This window comes from Oryx dammah, unplaced genomic scaffold, assembly GCF_014754425.2.
Source record: "Oryx dammah isolate SB20612 unplaced genomic scaffold, SCBI_Odam_1.1 HiC_scaffold_3, whole genome shotgun sequence".
Lineage (NCBI taxonomy): Eukaryota > Metazoa > Chordata > Mammalia > Artiodactyla > Bovidae > Oryx > Oryx dammah.
The window spans coordinates 84,114,849-84,128,376 of record NW_024070187.1 but is presented as its reverse complement, the minus strand read 5'-3'; the positions used below and the strand labels follow the sequence as shown (position 1 = coordinate 84,128,376).

The 13,528-nt window shown below is 37.5% G+C and overlaps 1 protein-coding gene across 2 annotated transcripts in view; it reads left to right on the top strand.

The window, feature by feature from the left end:
- The first annotated feature begins 6,163 nt into the window (after positions 1 to 6,163).
- The window catches only part of LOC120862204 (UDP-glucuronosyltransferase 2A2-like), a 30,207-nt gene continuing 22,842 nt past the window's right edge, over positions 6,164 to 13,528 (top strand). The window contains exon 1 of one of the 2 annotated variants that reach the window (XM_040238324.1): positions 6,164 to 6,958. In XM_040238324.1, coding sequence (XP_040094258.1) covers positions 6,238 to 6,958 — 721 coding nt within the window. In that variant the 5' untranslated portion in view covers positions 6,164 to 6,237. Of the gene's footprint in view, positions 6,959 to 8,695; positions 8,779 to 13,528 lie in introns of those variants that run through there. The other variant, XM_040238325.1, reaches the window with a different exon arrangement.

Sequence of the window (13,528 nt, the reverse complement as noted above, 5' to 3'; positions counted from 1 at the left end):
GAAGTGACTCAGCTCGCTAGATACTCCAGAGTTCTCTTTTCCTTTGTGATGTCAATAGGATGTGTCCCAATGTTGCTACTCTGTTGGCTTGTTATTGTTCAGTTGCTAAGTCCTGTCAATCTCTTTGCAACCCTGTGGAATGCACCATGCCAAGCTCCTCAAACTATTTCCCAGGGTTTTCTCGAATTGCTGTCCATTGAGTTGATGATGCTATTTACCAACTCATCCTCTTCCAGCCCCTGCTCCTTCGATCTTTCCAAGCATCAGGCTCTTTTCCAGTGAATCAGCTTTTTCCATCAGGTGGCCAAAGTATTGGAGCCTCAGCTTCAGCATTACTCCTTCAAATGAACTTTCAGGATTGATTACCTTTAGGATTGACTGTTTTGATGTCCTTGCAGTCCAAGAGACTCTCAAGTCTTCTCCAACATGACAGTCCAAAAGCATCAATGCTTCAGTGCTCATTCTTATTTGAGGTTCCCTCATAGCTCAGTTGGTAAAGAATCTGCCTGCAATGCAGGAGACCCGGGTTTGATTCCTGAGTCCGGAAGTCCCGTGGAGAAGGAAATGGCAACCCACTCCAGTATTCTTGCCTGGAGAATCCCATGGACAGAGGAGCCTGGCAGGCTACAGTCCATGGGGTCACAAGAAATGGACATGACTTAGCAATTAAACTATCCTTCTTTATGGTCCAACTCTTATATTCATATATATCGAGTGGAAAAACTATAGCTTTGAGTATAAGGACCTTTGTCAGCAAATGATGTCTTTGGTTTTTAATATGCTGTCTAGGTTTATCATAGTTTTCCTTCCAGTGAGCAAACATCTTTTAATTTCTTGGCTGCAGTCACCATCCTCAGGGATTTTTGGAGCCCATGAAAATAAAGTCTGTCACTGCTTCTATTTTTTTTCCCCCTTTTATTTGCCGTGAAGTGTTGGGACTGGATGCCATGATCTTAGTTGTTTGAATGTTGAGTTTCAAACTACCTTTTCCACTCTACTTGGTCACCCTCATCAAGAGACTCTTTAGTTCATCTTCATTTTCTTCCATTAGAGTGGCTCCTATTGTTTTTCAGTCACTAAGTCGTGTCTGATTCTTTGCAACCCCATAGACTGCACCATGCCAGGCTCCTCTGACCTCCACTATCTCACAGAGTTTCCTCAGATTCATGTCCATTGAGTCAGTGATGCTATTTGACCAAATCATTCTTTGCTTCCCTTTCTCCTTTAGTTTTCAATCTTTCCCAGCATCAAAGTCTTTTCCAGTGAGTTGGCTCTACCCATCAGATGCTAAAGTATCGGGGCTTCATCTTCATATCTGAGATTGTTGGTATTTCTCCCAACAATCTTGATTCCGGTTTGTGATTCATTCAGGCTGGCATTTCACATAATGTACTCTGTATAGAAATTAAATAGGTGACAATAAGCAGCCTTGTCATGCTCCTTTCCCAATTTGGAACCAGTCAGTTCCATAACTGTTTCTAACTGTTGCTTCTTGACCCTCATACAGGTTTCTCAGGAGATGGATAAGGTGGTCTGTTATTCCCATTTCTTTAAGAATTTTCCACATTTTGTTGTCATCCACACAGTTAAAGGTTTTAACATAGTCAATGAAGCAGGAGTAGAAGTTTTTCAGGAACTCTCTGGCTATCTCTAGGATCCAAGGAATGTTGGCAATTTGATCTCTGGTTCCTCTGCCTCTTTAAAAGCCAGCTGGTACATCTGGAAGTTCTCAGTTCACTTATTGCTGAAGCCTACCTTGAAGGACTTTGAGCATAACCTTGCTAGCATGAATGAATACAATTGTAAGCTCTGTAGTAATTTTATGGCTACTTTGTTTCTGTGTTTGTGGTAGCTCACACAAAGAGAAAAGTAGAAACATTGTAGACTCAATTGAAACTTAGACAACAGAAAACCAATGGGATCTATGAAACTGTTTACCATAGGTCCCTATGGTGGGAATTCCCTTGTTGGGTGATCAGCTTGATAATGTTGCTTGAGTAAAAGCCAAAGGGACAGCTGTTGAATTAGACTTGCATAGAATGATAAGTTCTGATCTGCTTAATGCTTTGAATGAAGTTATTAATAACCTTATGTGAGTATAGGATGTATGCTTTTCTGAGAAGCATCGGTATTTTAAAAGGAGTAATTCATTTCATTCAATTAAATTTAGTACTTTTACATAATCTCCAGGACATAGATAAAATCAAATGGAATTGTCTTGTATGTCTCAACTTCTAGGAAAGCATTTAGATTCACTACTGTTACTGGATATTAGATTCCAACCTCAAAGAAATTTATTTAAAGAAACTAAGCTATTTTTAAAAAGACATATTTTTTCATTGTTAATATTTATTTTTTAAAAGATATTACCACTGTAAAGAATTTAGGTAATATGACAAAAATATAGAAAAATAAAAATGAAAAAAAGTCACTTAACTCACCTCATGTAGTTATAACCAATTACTAGTATAGAAATATTAATTCAGATATTTTTGTGCTAGTTTATAAATAGAAAAGAAAAAATGATTATAAAAATGGAACAATGCTACTTAATAATTATTTAAAATATTCTGTGCTGACATATTTAAATTAAAGGAAGACAAAGTTCATGAAGTAAAATGGAGAGATACAAATGGAAACATAGAATAACCCAGCCTCACTATTCCCTAAAGTCAACAATTAGTCGCTATCCATGAACAAAAACATCTTTGAGAGATCTAAAGTCCACTTATGATATTTCAGCAACACTGTGGAACAAAAACAAACAAACCTGAGAATAGTCACACAGTTCAGAATGAAGAAAACAGCTTGTTCCTGGCTGCATCATCATATTCTCAAGCCAGCATTGCTTAGCTCCAAGAGAGAACTTCACAGCTAGAAAGAGTTCCTCTAGGAACCTAGCTGGGAAGAGTGAGTTGAATGACCAGCTTTTAAAGCCTTTTGGGGCACAGAAATGGAAAAAAAAAAAAAACAAAGTCCTAAATATTTATGAAATCACAAAGAACTGAAATAGCCACAAGAGTCCTGAGAAATAAGAATGAAGCTGGAAGCATGCCACCTCTTATTTTAAACTCTATTACAAAACTATAGACATTTTTAAAATATGGTATTATCATAAAAAACACATAGACAAATGAATAAGATTATAAACCTTCACCTATAAAATTAAATAATATTTGACAAAAAACCCAAAAACAATAGGAAAATGGTTATCTCTTCTATGAATAGTACTGAGGAAATGGATAATCATATGGAGGAAAATGAAATTTGGACTCCTATATTACATCACCAAGAGAACATTTCATGCAAAGATGGGCACAATAAAGGACAGAAATGGTATGGACCTAACAGAAGCAGAAGATATTAAGAAGAGGTGGCACGAATACATAGAAACAATACAAAAAAGATCTTCATGACCCAGATAACACAATGGTGTGATCACTCACCTAGAGATAGGCATTCTAGAATGAGAAGTCAAATGGGTCTCAGGAAACATTACTATGAACAAAATTAGTGGAGGTGAAGGAATTCCAGTTGAGCTATTTCAAATTCTAAAAGATGATGCTGTGAAAGTGCTACACTCAATATGCCAGGACATTTGGAAAACTCAGCAGTGGCCACAGGACTGGAAAATGTCAGTTTTCATTCCAATCCCAAAGAAAGGCGATGCCAAAGAATGCTCAAACTACCACACAATTACACTCATCTCACACCCTAGTAAAGTAATGCTCAAAATTTTCAAAGCCCGACTTCAGCAATGCATGAACTGTGAACTTCCAGATGTTCAAGCTGGTTTTAGAAAAGGCAGAGGAACCAGAGATCAAATTGCCAACATCTGCTGGATCATCAGAAAAGCAAGAAAGTTCCAGAAAAACATCGATTTCTGCTTTATTGACTATGCCAAAGCCTTTGACTGTGTGGATCACAATAAATTGTGAAAAATTCTGAAAGAGATGGGAATACCAGACCACCTGACCTGCCTCTTGAGAAACCTGTATGCAGGTCAGGAAGCAACAGTTAGAACTGGACATGGCACAACAGACTGGTTCCAAATAGAAAAGGAATACATCAAGGCTGTATATTGTCACCCTGCTTATTTAACTTATATGCAGAGTACATCATGAGAAACGCTGGGTTTCAAGAAGCCCAAGCTGGAATCAAGATTGCTGGAAGAAATATCAATAACCTCAGATATGCAGCGGAGAAGACAATGGCAACCTACTCCAGTACTCTTGACTGGAAAATCCCATGGATGGAGGAGCCTGGTAGGCTGCAGTCCATGAAATCGCAGAGTCGGACACGACTGAGAGACTTCACTTTCACTTTTCATTTTCATGCCTTGGAGAAAGAAATGGCAACCCATTCCAGTGTTCTTGCCTGGAGAATCCCAGGGACAGGGGAGCCTGGTGGGCTGCCATCTCTGGGGTTGCACAGAGTCCAACATGACTGAAGTGACTTAGCAGCAGCAGCAGCAGCAGCAGATATGCAGATGACAGCATCCTTATGGCAGAAAGCGAAAAGAACTAAAGAGCCTCTTTCAGTCGTGTCCTACTCTTTGTGACCTCATGGACTGTAGCCCACCAGGCTCCTCCATCCATGGGATTCTCCAGGCAAGAATACTGGAGTGGGTTGCCATTTCCTTCTCTAGGGGATCTTCCCAACCAAGGGATCGAACCCAGGCCTCCTGTATTGCAGGCAGAAGCTTTAACCTCTGAGCCACCAGGGAAGCAGATGATGAAAGTGAAAGAGGAGAGTGAAAAAGTTGGTTTAAAACTCAGCATTCAGAAAACTAAGATCATGACATCTGGTCCCATCACTTCATGGCAAATAGATGGGGAAACAGTGGAAAAAGTAGCAGACTTTATTTTGGGGGCCTCCAAAATCACTGCAGATGGTGATTGCAGCCATGAAATTAAAAGATGCTTGCTCCTTGGAAGGAAAGTTATGACCAACCTAGACAGCATATTAAAAAGCAGAGATATTACCTTGCTCACAAAGGTCCATATAGTCAAGGCTATAGTTTTTCCAGTAGTCATGTGTGGATGTTAGAGTTGGACTATAAAGAAAGCTGAACCCTGGAAGTGATGCTTTTGAACTGTGGTGTCATAGAGACTCCTGAGAGTCCCTTGGACTACAAGGAGATCCAATCAGTTCATCCTAAAGGAAATCAATTTTATATGTTCATTAGATGGACTTATGTTGAAGCTGAAACTCCAATACTTTGGCCACCTGATGCAAAGAGCTGACTCATTTGAAAAGACCCCTGATGCTGGGAAAGATTGAGGGCAGTAGGAGAAGGGGATGACAGAGGATGAGATGGTTGGATGGGATCACCGAGTCTATGGACATGAGTTTGAGCAAGCTCTGGGAGATGGTGAAGGATGGTGAAGCTTGGTGTGCTGTAGTCCATGGGGTTGCAAAGAGTTGGACACAACTGAGTGTCCAACAGTAGAGACTTGGCAGGCCAGGACAGAGTTGTTTGGTATATTCAAAGTTCTGAAGGACAAAATATGTGACCTAAAATATTTTACTTGAAAGTGAATTCCTTCTTAAATAAGAAGAGATAATTAGTTCCCAGACAATCAAAATATGAGTGGGTACCAAATTATAGACAAATATCAGTGGCTCAGTGGATAAAGAATCTGCCATCAGTAAAAGAAATATTAGAGAGACCATTCTGTTCAATGAACATTCAAATCAAATCAGAGGAAAAGATCCAAAAAATCTAGTCTTAATTGAATATTCATCAAATGATGCTGAACTTTCTTAACATTATTTAGACATTACTATGAATTGATGTCTAACTTCATGTCCCCTGTTTTGGATATCCATGAAAAGAAGTTTTGAAAATCTCATTCTGAAGTTTGTTTTTTTTTTTTTTTTTTTTCTGTAGCTATTTCCTCCTGACTCTGGGATTGAATCCAGGTCTCCTGCATTGAGTGCAGATTCTCTACCATATGAATCACCAGAGAAGCTCATAAAAGAAGTTTTGAAACTCATTCTGAGGTGTTTCTCTTTTTCCCTTAATTATTTTATTGACTTATGGACTGCTTCTTCTTCTTCTTTTTTTTTTTCCATCAAGGCAGTTTCATTTTGCTTTAATCTTTAATACAAAGTACATAAATCAAAGTTCAATCCTACCTAGTATAAATTGACTGGGAGAGTCAAGGAGAGATGTTTGGATTTTGAGTTTCATGCACTTGGTCCAAGCCCAGATTTAGTTTCAGTGAGTTGATTATGAAGACTGTGAAAGGCTTCTATGTCCTTTTCATGCTGCATCTATGGTTCTTTGACTCTGGAAGGACTGGAAAGATACTTGTATGGCCCATGGATTTTAGTCATTGGATTAATTTAAAGGTTATTCTGGATGAACTCCACCGTGGTGGGCATGAGATAACTGTCCTCGTACCTTCAACAAGTTCTCTGCTCGATCATACCCAGGTTCCCTTTAACGTGGAGATTCTTCAAATTCCAATAAGTAAAGAAAGTTTCATGGAAGAATTCATTGCTAATCTCTACACACTTTCTTTTGAACTGCCGAAAGTTTCATGGTGGGAGAGGCAAGTACAACTGACAAAAATGTTGAAAATGTTTTTAGCAACAACCAGAAGCATTTGTGACAGTGTTGTCACAAACAAGGAGTTGCTCACCAGGCTTCAGGCAGCTAAGTTTGATATCTGTATTGCTGACCCTTTAAGCTTCTGTGGGGAATTAGTGGCTGAGCTTCTCAATATTCCATTTATATACTCCTTTCGGTTTTCTTACGGGAATGTCATTGAGAGATTGTGCGCTGGGCTTCCTATGCCTTTTTCATATGTTCCTGGCACCATATCAGGACTGACAGACAGCATGACTTTTACACAGAGGCTGGAGAACTGGTTATCGTATACAGTGAATGAGCTGATGTATTCATATTTTGTATTTCCAGAATGGGATGAATATTATAGCAAGGTTTTAGGTAAGAGATATTGCATGTAATAATATTCTTATTTCATATGGAAAATGTAAATGTTTATCTGACTGTATGAAAACTTAAAAAAGCTTTTCTTTGAGTGATACTCAAGCTCATGTTTCTTAACTGTTTTGAATAACAACAATAATAACAATTCTTTATCTTTCTTTATTCTTTTCTTAAACTTTTCCTTTTTTGTTTTTACATTAATTGAATACTAAAAATTTATCAGAGAACAAATATTCTCTATATTTATCCATAAATCCTATTCAATGCTGCTAATTTTTTTTCCAGGATATCTACAAAACCCAAATCTGACAGTGTTTAAGTTCCATAACCTTGGGCTACTTCTCTCTTGTTTACTTCTCCTTTTATATGCAAGTTTCCCAGGTTGTGCTAGAAGTAAAGAACCTGTCTGCCAATGCAGGAAACTTAAGAGGCAGGGGTTTGATGATTCCTGGGTCAGGAAGATTCCCTAGAATAGGGCACTATACCTTCCGTTTTCTTTCTGATTAATCTGCTGTTTCTCAGGCCTTCTGTTTGCATCCTCTGAAGGCTTGGTTTGCTGATTCCCAGGCTTGTAACGTGATGAGTAAGAAACTGGAAAATAAATTAACATACATGGGTTTCATCTGCTCTTTGCCTTCCAAAAGAGAAAGAAACAAGAAATGTTTTTCTCTAACTAGACTTTTAAATGTATTTTATTGTTGCCTTATTGTTGTTGTTCCATTCATAATCGGATTAGAAGTGAGCTATTGAGCTTTGATCCTGAGCTCAAAGATTTTATCCGTTTCAGCAAGTCCTTTTATGCTTTCATTTTTCCTTTTGCATAACTGATATGCTTATTTTTTTAAAAAAAGTTTATATAATTGTGTTAAGGAGGATTTTGCAGAAGATCTTTTGAGAAAGCCATTGATAGGGCCCACATGGGGTCTCATTGATAAGATGGCACCTTATGTCGACCTCACAAACAAAGAATAAAGCACAGTGATCTGTGAGATTGACCAAATTGCCCAAATGACATCCGGTTATCTCACTGGCGCCTATCTTCTCAAAGCTGTGAGACCACCAGATTCCAGACCTCCAGCTATGTGACCATCCCTTCAGAGAAGTTTCCTTTGGTGGGGTATAAGAAGGATTCCATCAAAAAGGGAGAATGTTGGTTCTCCTTAAAAGCCAGTCACCCTCGCCTTTCCCTCTAATAAATTTCGCTTTTCTTGTCTGACTGCCCGGCTCGCTCTCTTTTTCCCTGCACTTGCATTACATTTTGGTGCCAAAACTCAGGAGGGAAGATCCTGGGTGGGCTCCTCTCACAAACCCACATCCGGTGGTCCCCTCCCTTGGACCATGCCGAGAAACTGAGATGAGCTCTGGGACAGGACTCTTCACTCGCCTTGCTGGACTGACATCCACACACCAGCCCACATTTCATCCATCAGTTACAAGGGTGAGTGAAATACCACCTTTTAGCCACTGCCCTACATGGCTCCAGGCCTCCATCAACCAACAAAGAAAGGAAGCCAACTGGTCCCTGCTTCAAATGTGGCAAAGAAGGCCACTGGGCCCGCTCATGCTTAAAGCCAAGGCCCCCTCCAGGTCCATATCCCAGCTGTGGCATAAAGGGACATTGGAAGGTTGACTGCCCAAATGCGTCTTCAGAGATCCGGACATCCCCTCTTGGTCCAGAGCAGGAGTCCTCTGACCCAACTCTGCCTAGCCTCCTCAGATTTGCCTCAGACTTGCCACTGAAGTCTGAAGGTACCCAGGGCCCCAGGCCCCAACTCTCATCACCTCTATGGAGCCCAGGGTAACTCTTACAGTGGCAGGTAAGCTGATCTCCTTTCTTATTAACACAGGGGCCACTTACTCTGCTATGCCTGCCTACTCTGGAAAAACCAAGGTCTCTCAGGTCTCTGTTATGGGGGTTGATGGTTTAATAGCAACACCACAAATAACGAGCCATCTTATCAATGAGACCCCATGTGGGCCCTATCAGCCATTTCTGTTTGCGTTATTCAGTTAGATTTTTTAAGATATAATTGACATGTAACTTTGCATTAATTTTAGGGGTGTCAACAAAATATTGTCAATCTGTAGAAAAAATTGCAAATTGTAATTGAGCCAACCTTAAGATTATAACCTGGGAGACAGTTTTTTAGAAAGTTCTGAAAAAAGTCCTCGCATTAGAAGTCAAAGCACAGTTATATGAGTTTCTGAGATAGAGGGTTATACATCAAAAGTTTTTGTATCAGAGCAATGTTGGCAACTTATATAGGCTAAAGTGAGTGGTGGGTCATTATGACACCTTATAGGATTAAGGAAGAAATGTTTTCTCCTAAAGAGTTACCTTGCTAGCAAAAGGAAATTGTTTTGTCCGTTTGTTTCTTTGATGAGTTGGTATTCCTGTGTCTTCTAAAAAGACCTAGTTAATGTGGAATATAGATATGCAATATACTCTAAAGAGGAAGGTGGTGAGTGGCTCAAATGGCAGAGAAAAACTTTTTTTTTGCCCTGCTTCAAATTAATTTTTTTTTATCACAGGCATGCAATGTAATAATTTTGTATTTATACATATTGTAAAGTGATCACCACAAGACCTCTAGTTAATGGTCATCACCTTACATAGTTACAACTTTTTAATTTTGAGATGAGAACTTTTAAGATCTACTCCCTTAACTCATTTCATATATACAATACAGTATTGCTAAATATAGTCAACATGCTATACATCATATCCCCAGGACTTACTTATCTTATAAGTGAAAGCTTGTACCCTTTCACCACCTTCACCTACCTATTGTACCCACTTTCCAATCCTGGCATTTGGCAACCAACAATCTGTTCTCGGCTTCTATAAGTTCATTTTCTTTTTTGTTTAGTGGTGTTTTTTTTTTTTTTTTTTTAATATTCTACATTTTAAGTGATTTCACATAGTTTTTGTCTTTACCTCTCTGACATTCTCTTACCATGATTTCCTCAAGTTCCATCCATATTGAGGCAAATGACAGGTTGTCTTTTTTTTTCTCATGATTTAATACTATTTCATGGTATATATAATCATATTTTCTTTATCCATTCACCCATTGAAAAACATTCAGAATTTTTCCATATTTTGGCTACCGTAAACAATGCTACAACACTGCCATGAACATGGGAGGTGGTAGTAGTTTTATCATTTTATTTTTTGATGGACCTGCATACTGTTTTCCAGAGTTTTGCACCAGTTTTCATTCCTACCAACAATGCACCAGGGCCCCCTTCTCTCCATATCCTCACCAGCATTAGTTATCTCCTGTCTTTTCATGATAGCCATATTAACAGGCATGAGGTGATATCTCATTGTGACTTTAATTTGCGTTTCCCTGATTAACAATGGGGAACACTCATTTATGTGCTTGTTAGCCATTTGAATATCTTCTTTGGAAAAATGTCTATTCAGGTCCTTTGCTCATTTTTACTGGAGAAAGGCATGGCAACCCACTCCAGTATTCTTGCCTGGAGAATCCCATGGACAGAGGAGCCTGGTGGGCTGCACAGTCCATGGGATCACAAAGAGTCGGACACGACTGAAGTGATTTAGCATGCATGCACGCTTGCCCATTTTTACATTAAATTATTTGTTTTTATTTTTGTACTGAGTTGTATGAGTTCTTTAGACATTTTGAATGGCAATCCTGTATCAGATATATGGTTTGAAAATATTGTCCCTAATTTTATAGGTTGCCTTTCCATTTTGTTGATCATTTATTTTGCTGTTCATAGTCTTTCTAGTTTGAAGTAGTCCCATTTGCTTATTTTTAATTTTGTTGCTTAAGCTTTTGGTATCATGTTTAAAAAATCACTGTCAAAACTCATATCAAGAAAAGTTTCTGCCATGTTTTCTTCTAGGAACTCTATGGTTTCAGATCTTACATTGAAATCTTTAATCCATTTCCAGTTAACTTTGTAGTGGAGTAAGATTGGAGTCTAGTTTCATTTTTTTCATTTGAATATCCTTTTTCTTTTTTTTTCCAGTAAGGATTATTTAAAAGATGATCTTTTCTCATTGAATATTTTTGGCTCCCTTATGAAATATTAGTTGATCATATCAGAAATATTTCTAATAATATGTCATTACTAAATGACTATTACTAAATTTAAAAATTTTCCTTTATAGTTGTAATCTTTTGTTTTATATAGATCTTTTCATTTTCCTTATTTTCAGCACATTTAAATTTCTATGAGAAATCATTTATTCAACAATTCAGAAACAATGTGAGTGTTTCTAATGAAGTATTCTGCTCAGGAATAAGTTGTGTGTTCAACAAGGCATAAGACCTAATCCAGGTAGACATGTAACACTGAGACAGTTTCTAGGCATTTTGTGACAGAAACAGGTGCTTATTTCTCTAGACTTGACCCTAAAAATAGGCAGAAACTGTTGCACCCATCGCTTGTCCGAAGTACGAGGTACAAAAGGCAAAACTGAGAAAAGGTCATTGATATCTCATCCTGGTGACATTTTCTGAACCGTGGATCAAGAAGTGACTGACCTACAGCTGGATCTAAGATTTTTGTGTACTCCTAGTTCCAGCAGTTGATACTCAGCTTAGGAACATATTTTAGTGTGAAGTTAGTAATAGGACATAACTCTTGTCTCTGATTCTTTCCTAGCTCTTGGCACCTGAAATATTCTTTGGGGAATATATCAATAATCTGAAAAAAAAGAAAAAAGTCATAAAAGGAAAACATTTATTTTTCTTATGAATTAAAAAATACTATTAGATATAGCCTGCCATTCAGGATCAATTTATAATCTCCATTATATAATGAATTCTAAGCATATTTTTTCAAATTTAAAATATAATTTATGTAATTATTAACTTTATTATGTATGAATATGTTCTAATAGTTGATGAGGAAACAAGTAAAATGACATCTGCTTCAAAATATTTTGAGGAACTATTTATAAACAGTTTTGGAGGAAAAAGAATGTTAGGGTAATAATATTAGGTTAGATACAAAAATAGTCAATGTCTAATAAGGCAATAAAATCATAATTTAGGAGATGATTTTTTCTTCTAAATAAAAATATGCAAGTTAACATTTAACTTCACAGTATCTAAAAGCAAAAATCTGTAGTAAATCACTAACAAATAGCAATATAGAATGTAGATACATTTTTCTAAAGATATAAATAATCTTTGAATTGTCCAGTACCCAACAAATGCAACATCATAATACAAAAAGTGGCATTGCTTTGGAACTTTGGGAAATGGCTTTCCAAATTTGAGATATTGGCTCACAATCTTTATTCAGATCAATTATAGTTTTTGTACAATATTGTCTTCGTTTCAATAAGATGCTTGAAGTACATTAGATTAATAACAAAAGAGTGCAGATTTTAACTAAAAAAGGTATTATTTGGATAACAAAAGAAGGTGAATCAATGATATGACCCCATAATTCTACTCATAGGCTTAAAACAAAGAAAAATTAATGCATTTATCCACACAAACTACATACCTTAATGCTCATAACCACATTACTCATAAAGCCAAATATGAAAACCACACAAATATTTGACAATTACTGAATGGATTAAAAAATGAAGTATATCTGTATAAAAGTATTATTCAGAAATAAAAATTCTTGAAGTACTGATACATATAACCTTAGGAATCAATCTTGAAAACTTGCTAAATAAAAGAAGGTAGCATAAAAGACCACATAGTATATTTAAAAGGAAGAATTGTGTGGTGTAAATTGTATGTCAATAAAATTGTCATTAAAAGAGCAGAGGAGCAAAGCATTTCAGAAAGAAAATAAAATTATACCCATAGCTGACACTTAAGGCTCAAATATGAGGTCTATATTAGATCTGAAACTGGAATTTGAATACCTTGGACATTACCAGAATCAGACCCCTAAAAATTACTGAGATTTGCTTGTGATCTCTTAAGCAGATAGGTTTCCCTGACAATTCAAAAATCCCTCATATTTTCTAATCAAAACTTCAGCACTCTTAGAATATCAAGGAAAATATTTTTTAAAAAAATCATGTGGTGAGAATCCAGATAGCTATAGTTTCTTTTTATTGGTGATGTGGAGTACATATTGGAGAAGGCAATGGCACCCCACTCCAGTACTCTTGCCTGGAAAATCCCACGGACGGAGGAGCCTGGTGGGCTGCAGTCCGTGGGGTCGCTAAGAGTCAGACACGACTGAGCAACTTCACTTTCACTTTTCATTTTCACACATTGGAGAAGGAAATGGCAACCCACTCCAGCGTTCTTGCCTGGAGAATCCCAGGGATGGGGGAGCCTGGTAGGCTGCTGTCTATCGGGTCGCACAGAGCTGGACACGACTGAAGCGACTTAGCAGCAGCAGCAGCAGGAGTACATATTTCAAAAGAACACTGACACTCTGAATAAGGTTCCTTATACCACAGTAATTATATAAATTCAGAAATGAAACTTTTGCTCCAAACTAAGGAACGTGATTTAATTCAGAGTCACTAATTTGAGCTGCTATTATGTTAATATTCACATGAATTTGTTGGAGGACTGCACTGTAAGCCTGCAAAACCCTTGCCTA